This window comes from Gasterosteus aculeatus, chromosome 6 (assembly GCF_964276395.1).
Source record: "Gasterosteus aculeatus chromosome 6, fGasAcu3.hap1.1, whole genome shotgun sequence".
Lineage (NCBI taxonomy): Eukaryota > Metazoa > Chordata > Actinopteri > Perciformes > Gasterosteidae > Gasterosteus > Gasterosteus aculeatus.
The window spans coordinates 1,543,391-1,562,903 of record NC_135693.1 but is presented as its reverse complement, the minus strand read 5'-3'; the positions used below and the strand labels follow the sequence as shown (position 1 = coordinate 1,562,903).

The 19,513-nt window shown below is 46.3% G+C and overlaps 1 protein-coding gene across 2 annotated transcripts; it reads right to left on the bottom strand.

The window, feature by feature from the left end:
- Positions 1 to 1,313: 1,313 nt before the first annotated feature.
- LOC120820960 (neurotrypsin) lies at positions 1,314 to 19,092 on the bottom strand. 2 transcript variants are annotated; one of them, XR_013467942.1, is made up of 15 exons: positions 18,682 to 18,948; positions 17,594 to 17,633; positions 15,162 to 15,404; positions 12,664 to 12,802; positions 12,035 to 12,210; positions 11,255 to 11,402; positions 10,887 to 11,065; positions 10,481 to 10,622; positions 9,245 to 9,459; positions 9,014 to 9,155; positions 6,376 to 6,657; positions 5,458 to 5,580; positions 4,491 to 4,593; positions 4,120 to 4,400; positions 1,314 to 3,369 (listed from the first exon to the last, which is right to left on the bottom strand). XR_013467942.1 is itself a non-coding variant. In XM_040179239.2 (14 exons), the coding sequence occupies exons 1-14, from the start codon at positions 18,742 to 18,744 to the stop codon at positions 3,050 to 3,052; spliced, it is 2,493 nt and encodes an 830-aa protein (XP_040035173.2). In that variant the 5' UTR covers positions 18,745 to 19,092; the 3' UTR covers positions 1,314 to 3,049. The 2 variants fall into 2 exon arrangements, 1 of the variants encoding a protein (XP_040035173.2); XM_040179239.2 differs by lacking the exon at positions 4,491 to 4,593 and having other exon boundaries at positions 18,682 to 19,092.
- Between the last annotated feature and the right edge of the window lie 421 nt (positions 19,093 to 19,513).

Genomic DNA, 19,513 nt, shown 5'->3' with positions numbered 1-19,513 from the left:
TTTTTGACTTTTCATTTCATACGTGTAACCCTTGAAATATGTAGAATGCAATACAACCCCAAAACTAGGCTGATACATGTATACATGATAAATATTCTTACTCTGCACTGCTATTATTCAGGAGCAGGCCTATCGGTTAGTGGTGACCCTGATGCATTTGATAGTTATTACATGTAACTTGCCATATTGGGCCTTAACTTGAACCCCAACGCGTAGGCAGCCGACAGTAAACAAGGTTTGATACCAGTGGGTTTCCAGCTCCACTTTAAACTCAGCTTTGACAACAACAGGTGCCCATAACAAAGGAACGGGCAACATTTTAAAATATAACCGAACATAAAGTCATCGTAAAACACATTAAAATTCCAAAGTCTGGACAACCTGCCAAAGACGATGATGGTGCACTTCTACACCTCCATCGTGGAGTCCATCCTCTGCTCCTCCATCACCGTCTGGTACGCTGCAGCCACAGCCAAGGACAAGGGCAGGCTGCAGCGCGTCATCCGCTCTGCAGAGAGGCTGATCGGCTGCAATCTGCCGTCGCTGCAGGACTGTATTGGCTGTATTGTTTAAATCTTATAAATCCTTTTCCGGTGGGGCTACAGAAGCACACTTTCAACCTCTTATGTATTGAGTCTGTCAACCCTTTAACGGTTTACTCCCTTTTCTTAACTGGAGGACACAGGCCAGCAAATGGCAACTATCCATTGGAACATAACATGTACCTCTAATTTGTGACTCCCATTCATATCACTGCTCCCAGTCTGGTCGGCCGCTGTCCCCGATCTCCACTTGACACTAAAGACCTCCTGACAATAGCTAGTCCTGGTCTGCACTTCTCCTTGGGTCCAGAACAAGTGCAGTGACCTACATGTAGTTGGTTCTGCTCCACCTTCAGAAGCAGCTTGCATCCCTTCAGCAGCAGGGAGGTGACATTTCACGCCCCTCGAGCCCCGTGTATGGATTTGATAGATGAAGAAGAACAAACCCTCTGTTTAAACCTTGCACAATGGCTTGTATGAGCTTTCTATGTAAAGTTAAAGGTATCTGATCGTTACATTTTTTTTATTGAGATGTCATCTTTAATGGAAAAAAGTACCTTTTCGAAATAACTACTAATCTACTCTCTAATATACACGTCGTTCCAAACCAGAAGCCAGAGTGTGTTGTTTAAAACGCCACTATCAATAATCAATCACACCCACCCAGAATGCACCTGTGAAACCCTTGTTACCAATTAGATGAATTACAAACCTGGGATTGAGCACCATATTTAGGACTTTTGCTGTGCTGGAACCACGTAAAGCCAATCATTTGAAAAGCAAAGTAAACTTTATTTTGCATCGTCATATACAGGTACATGTGATTTAACCCTTTCAAGTCATTTTGCAGCAGTGGAATGATGTGAGCGATCCGGGTGTATTTATCACGCAAGTTCACTTGAACATGCAAACAGTAGATGAACACACAATTAACACGTTGCATTTGTTTTCATAGTCTACATTTACGGAACAAAGACTACAGATAATACTGTTTTTAGTAAGTCAGTAAGTTGTGACACAAGAATGATAAAAGTCAATATTGTTTGCTTTTGCAAAAGATGGAAGTCATTTAGTATTTTGGGTGTGTCTTTGGATTTAGTGTGAAGAGGGGCCTTCAGGGGCCCAGAAACCTGTATTATCATATTCATTCATAATGAATATGATAATAGTCTTAGTCCCTCTGTGTATTGTTGTGTGTGCAGAAACCAAGGAATACAGATTTTGCTGCAATATTTGCTGTCAATATTATTGTGAAAACCTACTGCTTCCTAAACCTGTTTTACATTAGCATCTATCTCTCAAGGCAGTGACCCTCCTGTAGCCGGCTGATCGTCAGGAAGAGAGAGTACAATGAGTAAATTAACCAGTGGAAAGTTATTTTGACCAGCGTTGTGTATTCAGCACTGGTTTTACAGAATAAGATTGTAATCATTTTCTTCCAGATTGTATTAAATGGTGTCGCCAAAATTAAAACTCTTCAATTGTGAATCCAGACTAGCCAGCTAGTCTTTGTTAAGCGGCTTGTGGTTGAATACTAGTTTGCTCAAAGTGGAACCTGACTAGGTTAAAATTAGCACTACTCAAATAAATACAGACAAATAAACTAAATGAATAAAATATGGAACTTTGGCCAATGCAGAACACAGAAAAAAGAAAACGAATATAAACTACAGGCAATGTGTAATCCAGAAATAAATACAAATCAATTTCAGATTATCAACCATATAACCAACATAAAACATATAACCATAAAAGGTTCTAAATCCTTTTTTTGACACAGTACTCCGTCGTATTAGTTGCTAATTTACACATTCCCATTTCTACGATGCAGCTGTGTTGCAAGAGAGGATCTTAATGTTTCTCAGCCAAAAATAAATATACCTGCGTGTTTCTGACCAAAAGAGGTTCATCTGATCAGTTGTTCGTATGTGCACATCAACGTTGCTGCTGTTTCAAAACTGCATTCTTGATTACGTTTTGGTTCCAACGACAAAACTACTCAGTAGTTCAGTAAAAGATGATAGTTTGGGTTCAAATTAGCTTCTTACTTTTGGTCTCACACAGGATATGAAGAAGAGTCCACTGGTTGACGGTGTGTATTGAACCCACTCGTATGAGCAAGGGAAAAGAATTGACCCGGTGGATGGAAACATGCTTACAGGGGAGCGGGCGGGTACTCCTACGCCCCCAGCGACCCCCGACAAAGGTAAGCTGATGTGTATAGTTCTGGAATCAGGTCATCTCAGGTCCTCTGCAAAAAGCTAATCGTAGCCATGCAATAAACAAGCGGCACATGCTTTGGTTGTGGTGCTGTCTTGGTTTCTGCTGGATCATTTAAATACATGAATCTATGAATGACTCTGCGACAGTGATCCATATTGTGAGGCTCCCTGTTATGGTTGGTTCAGGTCATCATGTTGTGAGGGACAACGGGTTCGTGACGGGAGATGTGGGTCCTGCTGCGTGTCGCTAACAGAAGTGTGAACATTGCTGATGATGTGAACTCTTCAGCTTTTGTAGGGTTTGTTGATGGTTTTGTCAATCCAGCGCAGGAACCTGCTAACGCGCGTGTACACTCCGGGGAACGCCGGGTCGCCACAGCCGTGCCCCCAGGAGATGACCCCGGTCAGCACCCAACGGCCCCCTTGCCCCTGGCACACCAGCGGACCCCCGCTGTCACCCTGGCAACTGTCCACGCGGTGGCGCTCCGACAGGCTCCCGGCACACAGCATGCGGCTGGTGAAGCGCTCGTTGTAGCGCCTCTTGCACCTCCGGGCCGGCAGCAGGGGGACCCAGGCCTGCAGCAGAGTCCGGGAGTACTCCGAGTCTGAGAGCAGAGCAGGCGGGGGGGTAATGTGCACGCACACGATGCAGCGCAGACACACTAATACTGCGTTAAATACTTCTGCCTCTGGGGACGTTGATAAAGTACCACCTGGTTCCTCTTGAGCAGAGGAGGAGAAATAAACTTCATGTTGTGTTTGTGAGAGCGGTAATAGGTCAACAACGCATGACACAAACAACAACAACAATAAGAAAAGGAAGAAAGTCCTTACTGAAGGTTTTTTACATTTTAAGAATAATAATAAATAAAATATACGCGCTCCCTCCCTTTTGACCAAAACTAATTGGCCAATTGGATGATCAGCTGTTCCATGTTATTCCCTCATTATTCGGTTAACAGGGAGCAGATAAGAGGTCATTTCGAGTGTGGGATTTGTATTTGGAATATGTGGCATTCGACTCTCAATAAAAAAAACGTGGCCACCAGTGAAGGACGCTGTGATTAGGCTGAAGAATCCAAACGGACCCGTCAGAGGGATCGAGGAATCACAAGGTTGGTGCACAGTTAAAAGTAAAAAGGAAAGCCGCTGTGGTTAATGAACCCTCACAATATCTCTTATACGAAACAAAGCTGCTTTGGTCCGTTTTTTATTTGGAATTTAAAATTCAATATAGTATTTTGTCCACCTAGACGCTAGACGCTAGACCAGCGCTACGACCGCCTCCGTCCCGCTGAGGACGACCGTCGTCTTCCCCCACAGGGGGCGTGCGAGTGGCCGAGCGGCGGGTTTACCTGTGACGCCCCAGCCGGTGATCACGCAGGCCGCCGGCCGCTCCTCCCACCTGTTCCCCGGCTCGGGCAGACACACGGCGCTGGTGTGAGGGTTGAATGCCACGCAGCTGCCCTCCGTGCCTTTGAGCTGCAGCAGGGCGATGTCATACTCCCACCCCTGACTGTGGTACTTCCCGTGGACAACGATGCGCTTGGGTGACAGGGTGCGCTCGAAGTCGTCCTGCTCCTCCGTGTGGTGGTCACCCAGGCGCAGCAGGTAGCGGCTCGGGTCTCGCCCGAACCTGCGACAGGAATGGACGTTTGTAAGTGACGCCTGTTACTACGTCAAAACGATATATTCCTTTTTTCAACTACTCGAAGCTCTTTAAGACCACGTGTCCTTTCGAAGCGTTCATACGCCGATGCGAGGGACCGTGTCTTGCCTGAGGACACATTGACGTGGACCGGGAGAGCGCAGACATGCAGACATGCAACCTCAATAGTGAAGACATGCAAAGAGTCACAGAGAGACCAGTGTCCAAATCCAGCCAAAAACGTCTGTTTACATTGTTTACATGTGGTAACAACACGTGAAATGAAAGAATCCTTTAAAAAACAGAAGCTTTGAAACCTTCAATTCTGATTTTTCAATTCATTTAAAACTTTTTTAAAAGGAGTATTTTTAAATCACAAAATAACAAAAAGCCCACAAAATAAATGTTTCTCTCCACATGCAAACGCACACTCTTTGTAATGTGCTGTAAAAATAATATGTCTAAAAAAGTAAAAAGTTATTGAGTATTTCAAACAACCACATTTTGATAACTTGGGCAAAGTGTGTTTTTAGTATAACACCGTTGTGTAAAGCCGGCGGCGTGCTGATTGTTCTCTTTATATAATATAATCATTGCCAGGATGCGTTTAATAGTGAGAACGTTCGATCTGACCAGAGGAGACACAGAGACACGTGTCTCCTTGTCTCTGGTTTATTCATTCAGGTCATTGACTGATATGAAGGAACCAGGCAGAGGGGCCACGAAGGCTCCCACATCTAATGAGACTACATCCCCAGGGGCCCTTTGGGGCCGGTGTCTGTATGTGTAACACGTTGAGTCCAAGGTGCTTCCCTGTGCGTATAACGACGGCCGTGATGCTCTGAACTACTGAGAAGGAGCCTGCTCTGCTTCCCAAGTGGAGCAAACTTCCATCCCGTTGCAGAGAAATAACCAGAAAAAGACCACGTCATTCGCGCCAAGACGCCTCTGAAAGGGCTCAGCAGGTACAGTCCACCTACAGCACGAGCATACGTGAGCGAGAACGTCTTCTCATGTCTGGCCCGCTGCAGGGCGCGCGTCCTACCTCTTGAAGCAGTGGGCAGCGGTCACGACCCAGCAGTGGTTGATGAGTGACGCTCCGCACAGAGGGTGGCTTCCTTTGGACTGAGAGCGGAGCCACAGAGACACCTGCCAGGGCCACTCGCCCCTGCAGCCACACACACACACACACACACACACACACACACACACACCGTCAACTAAGCCTTCCCTGATGGCCTGAATAGAATCACAGTTATTTTTTTATTTCATGAATACACTTTGCAATTGCAGCCTGTTTTAAAGAGCCCCTTTGTCTCTACGTAAGAGGCCATTTGTTCTCCAGCTACGCCGCGGAGCACCATTGTGCGTCCTGATTGGTCGGTGGGCCAGGCTGTATTGTAAACAGTGAGCAGCGCTGGTGAGTGAACTGCTTTTGTGTTTTCACATCTACCGTAGCGTGTTCATTTGTCTACCGTGTTGTTTTCATCATACAGTTAATATCGTTCCCCTCATGTCAATAATATTTGAATGGCCCGTGCGCTGCTTTGATGGATTGTTTGGTCATGAATGTGCTCTGGTCATTGGGTTCATTACATGTGTGCACGAACCACAGACACACACACACACACACACACACACGCAGGTGTGTCCCACCTACACTGGAGGAGAAAACGGTTCACCACTCTGCCTGAAGGCCGCTTCTACAGGCCTGACAGTCTGACTGCATATAGGGAGGGAACATAGTCATCGTAATGCCACCCGTTTAGCTAGAGACACTGCATTGGCTTCACCTGCAGGACCAGAGGTCGCCGACTGGTTATGCCAAGAGGTGACAACAGTATCAGTGTGTTTCATTTGGGTTGTGTGCGTGCTGGCTCCCTGGAGTGACTCTTACATACTACATAACATACAGAGGTTCATCATGTGACTCAGGCACTGATGTATGTGTATGTATACTGACCTCAGCGACTTATCTCCCCCTATGATCCGGCGGCGGCGGCGGCGCTGGTTATTGAGTCTCACGCCACAGGTCTGCGTTGCCAAAGCAGCGTCTCCCACGCGATCCAGGGTGTAGTCGCATATGACGCCTGCATCCTCGCTGTGGCGACAGTCATGGCGGTCTTGGCCCAGCGCTGGACATTGGCCTAAGGAGGTCTCAGCGCCCGAGCATCGCACGTTGTCCAGGTGGATGGGACCCTGACCCTCGCCGAAGTAGGCCACGGATCGGGCTTTAGCCACGCCGCTGGGAGGTCACACACAAAGGCATCGTGAATCTCTTCCTTTCTCGTAAATGAATAAATAATGTGCATGCATATTATTTATTATTACACACTAATATCCCTGTGAGGTTGGAACCAGCTGGAATAAAAGCAGTCAATCCGCGCTCTGTGCAGTGACACTCGGCAGGGTGCACGAGAAGAAGAATCTGTTCCTCACTCGCTAACACACAGATTCCAGGTCTTTCCTTTGGGTGAAGTTCCCGTTTATTCGTGTTTTACACTTTGTAATACACTCTGCTTCCGGATCTCCTTCTGCGTGTGCGATCTGCCCGACACACACGCATCACTACCTGCGTCGATCACACCTGTGTAGACTCCCTGTCACACTAATACACACTGACACCTGTCGCCAACCCGAGATTGGCCCCCAGTACCATGTTGCACACAAACATCACGAATGGCAATCTAGCCGATTTGCTAAAGATCCGGTATGTATGTTGAATTTGATCAGAATCCAAGCAAGTTCTCTTCAGGACAAACTGGAGAACCGATGACAGAGAGACAATCTCTGCGTACCACATATTCCCTAAAGGCAGTGGAAAGGATGAAGAGTTGATGGCACAAAGTGCTGGACCCTGAACCGGAGAGAGCCCACTGGACCCTGAGCTGCTGCTGTGACTCCAGTAGAAGGAGCCTGCACCGCGTTCAGGCAGCCGGGGCCATAGTAAGGCTCCATCTCTCTCAGCACACAGCTCACTAAGAGATTGTAATTCATTGTAAGTCACTGTGGACTGGAGTACTCCCTCAGAGAGAGGCACAAGTACACTTTTATTTTAGCTTCTACTGGTGCTGTGGGAAGGAACACCCCAACATATACCTCCTTTCTGTTGTCCGTACAGAGTTTATTTACTATGGTCATTATCATTCTTCCTTCTATGATCAAACATAGAAAAAAGGTCTGAAGTATGAATCACCAGCCGGACTGTAAAAGGAATCAAATAGATCCTAAAAAGACAGTGAGAGCATTTAATCCCCTTGCAAGTTTAAATGTGACATTCAGTTTTAAGGGTTTTACAAGCACCCACTTATTGAAAAAAGGTCAAGTAGGACTTTGGGAAACTGGGACAACGTCACTGGTACCTGAAAGAATTATGTCCAACAGCTCTCAGTTATCGTGGATCCACTGGGGCGCTCTGCTTTCAATTTGGTTAACTTATAGCCGGTAAAGTGGACCGATGATGAACCTAAAAGAACAACTATCACAAACGTAGAAGATTTTAATTCCTACTGATTTTGGTGCAAATCTGAACTGTGCAATTAACCCTGTTTTTGACCTTCATCCCATCCATCCAATAACCGCTGCGCCGTTCTTCATAGGCAGAGACCTCCTTCCCATATCAACTAGAATAGAATCCCATCACGCACCTGAGATACTTCCTCTTCTTAACGCTTTTAAATGCCCTCCTGTGTAACTACACACAACTTTACTGGTTGATAACACGGTTCGGATATCCTCAAAAATTGCTACCAATTACTAACATCATATTTAGCAAAATGCAATGTGAAGACTTAAACCAGAGACCAGCTTATTAACGTAATAAATATAATGACTGCTATGTACTATGCACTTGTATAACGGGGAGCCTGACCTCCAATCCAAACTTTTCATCAATTTGTTCTGAAAAGAACGAGTCCCGTGGATGAGTCTTTGCGCCTCGTCTGGATGCTGTTAGTCGACCAGCTGCTCAACAAATTCCACAAATAAGGAAAGCAGAAGTTGAATTAACTATGGACACAGGAGAAATGAACAAAACATGTATCCAACTACAGAACTGACATGTCACAATTCGTTAAGCATCTCTGGGCCCAGCTGCCCACCCAGAACTATCGCTGTGGTCCTCTGGGTCTCCTGCCTGGACTGAAGGGAAGATCTCAGAGCTCCACGACTACAAATCACAAGGCATGCTGTGGTCTCCCGCCACCAAACGGGTCATTCACTGTCAAATATAAGTTAGCTCCATCTGGAGACACCAGAGGAGAATATTTATTCACATGCTTGAAATAAATCGGGTTTTATATTTCCTCTCCCAAAACGTCTTTGGTCACAAACGGTCCACAGTAATCACAGCAAACACAGTACCTTTAAGACGTCAGGGTGTGACTGATCACTTTGCACTAACGCTCAGGTCTTTTTTGAGTTGAAACATCGAGGCTGAAAACTAGATGAGAACTTTTTCTATTTTCCTCAATTCCTTTTCTCGCCTCCTCGAGGAAAGCGGAGTCCATTACAAAAAAAGAGACACTGTCGCCTCGGAGCTCATCATTTTCATTTCATTTCAAATGCACATGAAATACTAGAGATGGTATGATCGTACTAACGTGAATCCCAGCTGTCTGCAAACCACAGCTGCATTAACGTCACTCCAGTCATCGTCACACACGCTTCCCCACTGGCCGTTAATGAAGACCTCCACTCTGCCCTCCTTCCTACTCTCTCCAGCCACCAAGCGCACCAGAGGGCCTGCAAACAGACGTAACAGGGAAAAGATGCCGTCATTGTGATATATATTCATGCCTGTCATTTTACAATGGCACTATGTGTTTACTTACCACTAGGAGTCAAAAGGCCTGTCATGTCATTGGTATCACCTCCCCTCTCGCAGAGCACACCTACATCCTCACTGTGGGAGCAGTCATGTTGGCCCAGCTCAGAGTGGCTGCAGGCCAGTAAACCGGCCTCTGTTCCCCGACACTGAACCTCATCCAGCAGGATCCGCCCGCGCCCTTCTTCATACACCCCGTCAGCAGCCACCTTCGATCGACCCCTGCACACAAGGCATTCAGAAATAAAACCATTTTTGTATTTTCTTCAAACCATCTGCAAATGCAAAACTCCCTGCTTTGTACACAATACAACATGGCAGAAAATGGCAAATTTGCTATGTAATTACGTGTCAACGTTCATCTGCGTCTCATTGTCTCCTTTTTTTCCTGACAACGTCTGACCGTCTCCCTCCAATGTGGGACCCAAGGAAGACGAAAAGATGTGAGCTAAAACTATGTGCTGTAAAATAATGGGGTACACCGTTTTTTGCGTATGACAAGTGAATGTGAAATATCTGCGTGTTACCCCTTAAGACAACATCTACGGAGAATTAGTACCATGGTACTTAGTGAAGGACACAGTGTGGCCTTTCATTTCAAAGCCAGTCTTGAGCTAAGATTTCCTTACAGCAACACAAAATGTATAGTTTACACAACGTGTAACTCAATTTACGATGTTACATGTGACGCGGCATGTGACACGATACGTGACACGGCAGACAACACGGCATGTGACACGATACGTGACACGGCAGACAACACGGCATGTGACACGATACGTGACACGGCAGACAACACGGCATGTGACACAAGGACACGGCTTTTGACACATGTAATGTGGCATGTGACACATGTTGTGTCAAATTACATGTTACACATTACATGTGTCAAAACATATGACATGGACTGTGATGACCTGTGACACGCCATGTGACACAACTTGCAATGACACATGTGATGCACCAGGTGACACGCCATGTGACAAAAAAAGTGACGGGATATGCGAACCCTTTGACACGACATGAAAGTGACATATGCGATGAGTAAAGCAGAACTGAGGGGACAAGGATTTCTGTCAGTGAATTGCCAGGAGAGCAGGAAGTGGACCTATTCAGGAGTAGGGCTGCTTCTAAAATCTAAAAAAGTATATTTTTTAAATGTGCCACTAGGTAGTTAAATCTTTGGTTTGGGGTTAAGAAACAGGCTTTAATTTAGTTTTTTTAGGCAAAACGATGTACTGACCTGAAGCCCAGCTGTCGACACACTACTTGAGCGTTGAGCTCAGTCCAGTTGTCGTCACACACAGTGCCCCATTCTCCATGGTGGTAGATCTCCACGCGACCACCCCAGTGACTGTCTCCTCCCATCAGACGAACTGCACCGTCTGCCGCCGCAAAGGGGAAACACAAAAATAAATTGCTCCAAAAGCAAATTGTCTTCAATAATCTACAGCAAGTCAGATGTGGCTTTGACTCATGGCTGCAAAAGGATATCAGATGTCAGGGAAATCCTTCTCAGGATACCAGAGTAGAAAGGTTGATGTTTCTTTCCTCTATCACTTGGCATATACAACTGGTTTAAGAACAGGTCAGGTGATTCAAACAGGTTTTCGGTGGCGTCAGCGTGCGTTTCCTTCGTTGGCTCTGACCTGTGTATGGGTTGCAAGACACGCCTGCGTCCTCGATGTGGTCACAGTTGTGCTGCTCCCAGATGTTATGAGGACACTCCTCTAGAGAGAGTTCATTGCCTGAACACTGAACCCCATCCAGGAAGATGGGACCAACACCCTGGCCAAAGTGGGCCCATTTCCATGCCTTGGCCACGCCCCTATTGGTCGGGACAAACAAATGAAGGTAGACTGTCTATATGCATGTTACCTTAGAAGGAGCTTTATTGGCCTGGTATGAGTATGAAAACATGGAATCTCTCTCTCTCTCTCTCTCTTGATGCTCTCATTGAACATTCTCAGACAAGAAGATGCAGCTGAAGAAACTTCACACAGCAGTTGCTTCGTACCCCAGGCCCAATTGTCGGCACACCACCTCAGCATCAGTGTCATCCCACCGGTCATCACAAATGGTTCCCCATTTGCCGTCACGGTACAACTCGACACGGCCCTCAAAGTCGTCCAGGCCTCCCACCAGCCTCAGGGGGATGCCAGTACCTGACAAACAAAAGACGGAGCAGAACATCAGGTACTGGGTCTCTGCAGCAGTCTGCATGTTCTCTTAGCCGTGTGCATTATGGCCAGCAAAACCAAACCATAAATGTTCCAGCGAGCTGATGCCTCATTTTGCTGCCTAATGTCTTATCTAGCAGTGGTTACGTTTGGGTACTGCACTGTCTCAAAATCTTCTACACGCAACAGAAATGTGTCATAGTGATAAAGTGAATGACTGCAGTGCTAAACGCCAACTGTTAACAGGCAGCTGTTGTCATGGGCTTTTACAGATTCCTTACAATTACGCCAGCAAGTTGTTTCTTTAGTTTCTCTCCCTTTATAATGTTGGTTTTCCAACCCTTCAGCACTGAAGTCGCTAACATCAGTCTTTCATTTGTACTTTCAGAGAAGACCTCCAGTCCTTCTGGATTGTTCTAAAGCAATTCTGTAAGGTGATTGACTACATTACGTTAGAATTGTAGGGAATTGAGGTATTGAAACATCCATGCAAACAAGACAAGACCTTAGCAATGAGTACTATGACCACTAATGCCGCATACACAGCGTTATGTTTAAAATGATCCATATCAGTCATATATTTGTTGAAGTTATCCGAGATGACACTCGGGTCTCACCCTCGGGTTCAGCACAAACCACCCCTGCCTCGTTGCCATGGTTACAATCATTGGTGACAAACTTCCTGCTCCGGCACTCCAGCAGGGAATTCTCATTTCCACGGCAACCCAGACGCTCATAGTGGAAGACAGAACCTGGGCCGAAGTAGGAATGCTGCAGGGCTGTCCCAATCTGACTGGATGGACAGCAGATAGAGACAGTCAGGTGAGCTACTACACTCACACAAGGCCAATGTCACATGATCAAAGAAACAGGAGCTACTCTGTCTACTCATACTAAGCTTTGTACAATTAGAGCATTGCTCCCAAGACATTATTCAGTTTTTAAAATGTGGGGTGAGATCACTACCTAGATTAGCTGGAGACTTCCACAGTCCATATTCCACATCCTCAATATGTAGTGTTATCTAAAATAATAAAACTCAACTAAACCACACCTATTCCTTACCAACCCCCCAAAATACTGCCAGTAAGTCAAACGAAAACATCAACAAAACAAAAAATAGTCAGATTCATTTTGGCCTTGGCAGCAATTGACTAATTGCTATTCACAAGCATAATTGAAACTAGTTGTCTCCACATGGGAATTGTCATCAGAAAAATGTCTGGTTCAGTGAGACCGGCCTCACCCCAGTCCGAGCTGTCCGCATATGATGCTGGCGTCGCGGTCGGTCCAGTGGGTGTCACATATTGCCCCCCATTGGCCATTCAGATAGACCTCCACACGCCCGTTGTTCCCTGATGACCCCCCTGCCAATCGGACTGCACCTGAAAATGATACACAACTAGACATGTTAAAATTTGTGGATAAGAAAATTAAGACACCCTTGAAAAAGAGTAAATTGTTCATTGCACTGGTCGGAAGGGCAGCGGGTTTGTATCCGTCCTGCTGTGGCAGAAGTAGAAGACAAATTAAACAGTGGGCTATAGCTCCTACTGCAAGGTTCAGCCGGTTCCTGTCCTTTCCCCACTTCCCTGCCAGCATTTTTTAGTGGTGGTCCTGTTGAAACACCACCAACCAGCAGCTGTACACGGCCCCCTAAGATGTTTATTTGGTCTTGCCCCCTTGACGGATTGCAGGCTCCACACCACAACTACAACAGCCCAAAAAACAAGATGCTGACGGCCATTTACCAAACTCAAGGATTTCAAAAACCAATGGTGACACTACGGGACTATGTCCACTTCTCACATACCAACACATTTTCACTCAATATTGGTATTGGTTCAGTGCCCCTAAGCATCACAGATTGAGCCCCGTGCTCAACAAGCGTTCGTAGATAGCGTGTCAATATACTTGATTGGTATTGTTTAAACAATAGTTGTTGGTCCCTGATCTCAAGTGGGTGCCCAGTTACCATTTGTTAATAATCTTATTGTCAATAATGTATTAATGCCAGGAGCCATCAGTGGGCACGTCATACTTGGTGATGAACAAACACACTCTTGCCAGATCCCAAAATGTGTTGGGACAGGCAAACCACCATGAAATGTTGTTCACAAGCCACTCTACGCTGCTTGTGAAGTGTTCACAGACCACTGATGGAGGGTCTCCTCCTTCCCGCCTCCAGCCTTGGCCACTCACAAAACCATCCCTCTGAGCATTTTTGGGATAGGCCTTACCCACCCACTTTGATCTCAAGTGGGCCAAACCAGTAAAACCATAGGCGACGGTGCGGTCAACGGGTGGGGCAGATGCTTCGCTCGACAGGGGGGGGGGGTTTGCCCTGCGGGCCTTGAGTTTGACATATGTGTGTTAGCACAGGAGCAGCTGTTTCTGATGGGGCAGTTGTGAAAAAAAGCCCTAAACTGCGACGGACGAGGATGTTTGAACACGATTCCTTACAGAGTGCATTCAACATAACATTCCAAACCACAAAGTAGCTTTGCCTCCTTGCCGCCCAAATGGTGGAAGACAAAGGCGGGAAGTCCTTCAACGACAGAGCGTAGATCAGTGCAAGCAGCAAATCGTCTAGAATAAAAACACCTTCAAAAGTAGCATTTCAAAGGCTCAAAGGAACCCTTCACTGAGGCATTGAAGCCAATGGTCGGTCACTGTGGAAAGGTGGCATTTACCCCTGGGCATTGCCTCCCATCTCCCTGCATTACCGTTCCATGAGCGGCTTGCAAAAGGCTGCTCTACTGCCTGAACCCTCTTGGCAAGAATAATTGGCTGCTTCATACGCTTCAATGGAGGCATGACACAGCCCTCTATCCGCCACCATGACACTGCACAAAAGACCGATTAGACCCAACTGCACAATCTAGCACGAGCCTCCTTTCCTTGCAACAGCAATGGAACTGGTAGCTCTACCATCCGACCAATAGAACGGTGGTTCCTGCTCTAGCCGCCAACGGGGCGGGACCAAGCAAACTTATTTGTATAGCACATTTCAACAACAAGGCAAAGTGCTTCACATAAAACCATTAAAACTATCAAAACATCAAGCAAAAGAAAAGGACATTGAAAAACAAAAATGACAAGAAAAGGTTTGTGAAATAAACAGTAAAAAGCATCCACTTCATCCTTGAATCTGGTTTAATTAAAGGCAGGAGCAGACAGAAAAGTCTCAGCAGACCTGCAGCTTTCTGGGGGTTTGTTCCACATGTGGAGCAGAAAAACGGAAGCTGCTTCTCCACGTTTGGTTGTGAGACCCTTCCCAGACGAGCCGAGGGGTTGGGACGGTTCTGAAGGAAGCTGCAGGTCAGACACGTATTTTGGCTCTAAACCATTTAGTGCCTCGTGAACCGACAGCAGGATTTGAAGGGAAGTTCTTTGTTGGATAGGAAGACGAACACATTGGACAACAACACAAATCAACACAGTGCAGGAAATATAACATTCAATTTACAATTAAATATACAATAAAATAGAGAACATCAAATTGAAATTAAAATAAAGTGCACATGCAACTGATTGATGTCTGAATCCTTAACTACACCTGGATTTCTGGCTTTCTTTGTGGTTTGTTACATTAGCGACTGAAGCTCAACAATAATGACTTCTGTTTAATTGAAGAAGATTCTGTTTCCCGTGTTGATGTCAAGTTAATTGATCCATCCATCCATCCATATGCTTTTTCATTCATTCATCCCTCCATCCATATGCTGCCCTCCATTAGCTCACCCTGATGGCAGTCGCAGTACGCCCAGCCGATGGCCCCTGAGCTCTGCCGGATGAAGCACCAGGGGTTGGCCTCTCGGTCCGGGTTCCGGCAGAAGCTGTGGTCCCCCAGGCCTCGGCCCGCGTACTGCCGCATGTAGTCAGGAAATTCTGTCCACTTCATGCAGGCAGAGCCGGAGTCCGTGTGGGAAACGGAGCCGTTGTAGTAGCCCTGTTCTGTAAATCCCTCTGAACAGGAGAGGTGACCTGCAGACACACAACATTACTCCGCCTGTCACTCTTAAATGACATTACATGCATACCAACAAAAACAACGAGACCAAAGCCAATGGGATGCATAACTAACACATTTGTTACAGAAACATGTTCCTTCATTAAAGAATCTTATCGACCCAATAATGGTGCTTGTTTTGTTGAGAGCAACATTTATATTTGGAGGTGTAATGTATTTTACAGCCTCTAAGGGCCACTGGTGAAGCATTATGAGGTCAGAGTAAACTGAAATAAAGGAGGTAGTCTGTACGCCATGTTGTGCTGCTTCTGAGGCTGATTAGACTTTAATCATTGTACTTTTGTGTGTTGCAAACAGAGAACAGCTGTGTGGTCCCGCAGGAGGAATGTGTGAAGTCATTAGCTTCTTTTTTTCACCACCTTTCTTCTCTTAGAGTGTCATCGTGATGTGGTACCAACTGACGCTCCTTCCACTCGTTAAGTATAATACTAATTCACGACAGGTATTGTAAATACAATACATCACTATTAAGGACCTTAAAAAAACTAATGCACTTTATTACATCACTTTACAACACACGTTAAAATAAGTGGTTGAGGCTGGAAGATATATGAGCAGCTTATGACACACGATACACTGTTGAATTAGCCAACCGTTAGATGAGCTCCACCTCCAACAGCAGCCGAGAACGCTGCGGATACCCAACCTGCATCAGCAGCGTCAGACAGCTGCTGCCTCAACATCTGTGTGCCAGCTGACCTTAGTAATGGCCAGAATGCGTCCTTTGACCTCATCATGGCTGACATCATTGTGTTAACAAGGGTTTCTGTCCACAGAAACAGGCTACATGGCTTTCATATGGCTTTCATTTGCCTTTTTGTTGTGTGAATATATTGAGCCAAAATGGACACCGGTTGCTGGAAAACGCACCAAAAACAGAGGATTGTTTTCATATCCTGTATGACGACGCGTTGTACTTTAGCCTAGAGGAGCGGTGTGTAGGGTTTGGTGTTGACTGAAACACCAAACACCACTTCCAAGACTGTGGAAACCTGCGGTAGTCTTATGAAATAAATATGACATTGCTGCTAATAGATGGAATGCCACACACTGGGTCAACTTGGTAGCTGACCTAAGTAAAGGATCGGCGTGCAGCTGCACTTCCAACCTCTCTGTCCCATCCCAATATGCGCAGAACCTAAATCCAGGGTCTAGACGAGCTTCTAAAGGGAGGAAACTCACTGAGGATCACTGCTTCTTAACTCCGTAGGATCTGTATCTTTGCTACGCAGGACTTTGTTTGCTGACTTCCTGTTTCCGCACTTCGTCAGTGGATTATGGGACCCCGGGGCGATAGCTGACAAACAGTGTTATGAGGCCGACGTACATATCAAACTTCACTCATTCATCTGGTGGGCAGATGGTGGTTTAACAAGACAATGCTGGAGTGCAGGGAAAAAAACTTAATGGCAACCAGAAGCACCGGCAACTATAAAACCGCATCCTGGGCAGCGCAGAGGAGACTAGTTCACACACACACACACTGGAGCAGGAACACCTGAGAGTCAATAACAGTGGCACATGTCGATTCTTGTAGATTGCAGCACAGCTACCAACACAAAATGCTCCACAGTCACCTCATCCCTTCTCCAGCAGGAGGATCTGACAGGCAGGAGGTCAGAGAGGCCTTTTGCCTCATGAAGCCATGAAGCATGAAAATCGGGCCTCGCCCTGTTGTAACCGTGACCATGTGCTAGAAGCACGGGATTGATACAGACTGCTGCTGGTTCATTGGACCCTGACATGCTGTGACTGGAAGAGAGATGGATGTCATCATCACCGGTATTATTAACCTCTTAATGTCACTGTGTCAACGGAGGGATGACGATATGAGCTGTAACTATGAGAAGAGAGGAGGAGAAGCTCTGATTACCACGGAGACAGACTTCTCCGATCGGTCCTCCTCTATATCTTTAGATGCTGATGATCTGAATATCATATTAATAGCCTTTAATCGACCACAAATGGAAAATACAAACCCTGAGACATCAGGTCCATGAGAATGTGAAGAAAGTCGATGTCTGTGTACAGTTGAAATAATCCCCACGGTGTTCCTAGGATAAGACATTCCCTGGTACGGGCAGCATGGACGAGTAGTTTTTGGACTGTTAGTAACGACACCTCACATTAAAGAAAGACCTACCTGCACTCTGCACAATATCCACGTGTCCACCTTCAGTGACCTGTGAACACGGACAAAATAGGAATCAAGCAACAAAGAGTTTCTTTCAAAAGCACAACACAAGTTCCTCCGAGGCGAACCAGGCTGGCAGATGTGTCTGTCCACTGATAATCTCTTATACTACTGGACCCAGCAGCCTCATATGTTGCTCATTCACAACTGTTTGCTATCTTATATTCTTTACTGGGCAAGTTGAGGCTGCATAAACATCCTCTTCAGTAACACAGTCTAAGGCACCTTCCTAGTTTCATATTTAGATTTATATTTGCATTAAATAGGTTAAGCGGATGAGGGCAGTTTGAGATGTTTCCTCACATGTGGCAGTTAATAGTTTGACATGTTTTAACACATGTTCTCAATCCACACGGTGTTGCCCTTATCCCCCCCCCCCAAAAAAAGAAGGTCTAGGATTAGTTCCACCCTGACGCACAGACAGAAATAAACAATTCAAAGATAATTGCAGCCCTACCTACCTGTGTATTGATCATGGATATCATGGATCATGAAACACTTAAACATGCCTCACCCAAGAAGAAAATAGCTGTTTAAATGTTGTGTTTCAATAATGTGATATGAATCAAAAGGAGCGCAGACTTTGACCTGCTGATAATATGACGCAAACAGAGCGGACCAACCAGACGGACCGCGTCTGTGCTGCAGCACCGTGGACGTGGAACACAGGTTGAATCTGAAGCTGTTCGTGGGACAGTGCTTACGGATACTGTCCAGCCAGTGGACAATGTGTCAACCCCACGGAAATAACCCACAGACTGCTGGTGTGTGAGGAACACCTTCTCAAAGTGTTGAGGTCATGTGGTGCAGATCGATATCTACATGATCACCAATAGATGCGCCACGCAGCGGGAAAGAGAAACTCCTCCGCGTGTAAGTCTCATTATAAATATAAATATAACTAGTTGGGATTATTTATAGTTTGAAGCGTGCAGATATGGAGCGCGGCGCGGGGTTATAAAAGAGTTACACGTGAGTTGCGTCCCGGAATAAAGTCCGCCTCGCCGACAGATCGTAAACATCAGCTGCCCGCTTACCTCCGTCCACACGCACGCGGCCAGCAGCAGCACGAACCCGGGCGCGACGTTGTTGGGGTCCATCCTGCAGTCGGAACCATCTCCTCCGCGCCCTCCACGTGCACCTCCCCGCGCTCCTCTCCGAGCGACCGCGACCTGACGGGTAGACGCGTTCAGAGACCCCGGCGGTGAAGTCCAGACATCTAATACACCGAGGGGCTAAAAATGACGCGCTGCTGGCGAGGAAAGACTCGCTGTGCCTCCCACCACGTCCTCTCGCCCAGTGCCGCGTTCACACGCCAACGCGCGCCGCTCACAACTTGTTTCCTATTCCAATGTGACGCCCACAGCCTCAGTAAGCATGTCAACCACTAGTGGATAGGATGTGTCAATCATGTTGTGACCTCACTTAGAGGTAGGTAGACAGACACCTCCTTACAATGTAAGTATGGGGAGACAGGTAGGTATAGATTACCTATCTATCTACAGTAGGTAGGTAGGGAGACAGGTAGGTATAGACAGATAAGTAGGTAAGACAACGAAGGTAGGGAGACAGGTAGGTATAGACAGATAAGTAGGTAGGACGACAGGTAGGTAGGTAGGGAGACAGGTAGGTATAGACAGATAAGTAGGTAAGACGACAGGTAGGTAGATAGGGAGACATGTAGATATAGACAGGTAGGGAGACAGGTAGGGAGACAGATAAGTAGGTAGGACGACAGGTAGGTATAGGCAGAAAGGGAGACAGGTTGGTATATACAGATGAGTAGATATTGAGACAGGTAGGCGTACAGTCTATACCTACCTGTCTCCCTGTCTGACAGATAAACACCTGTGACTTCACTTAAAGCTG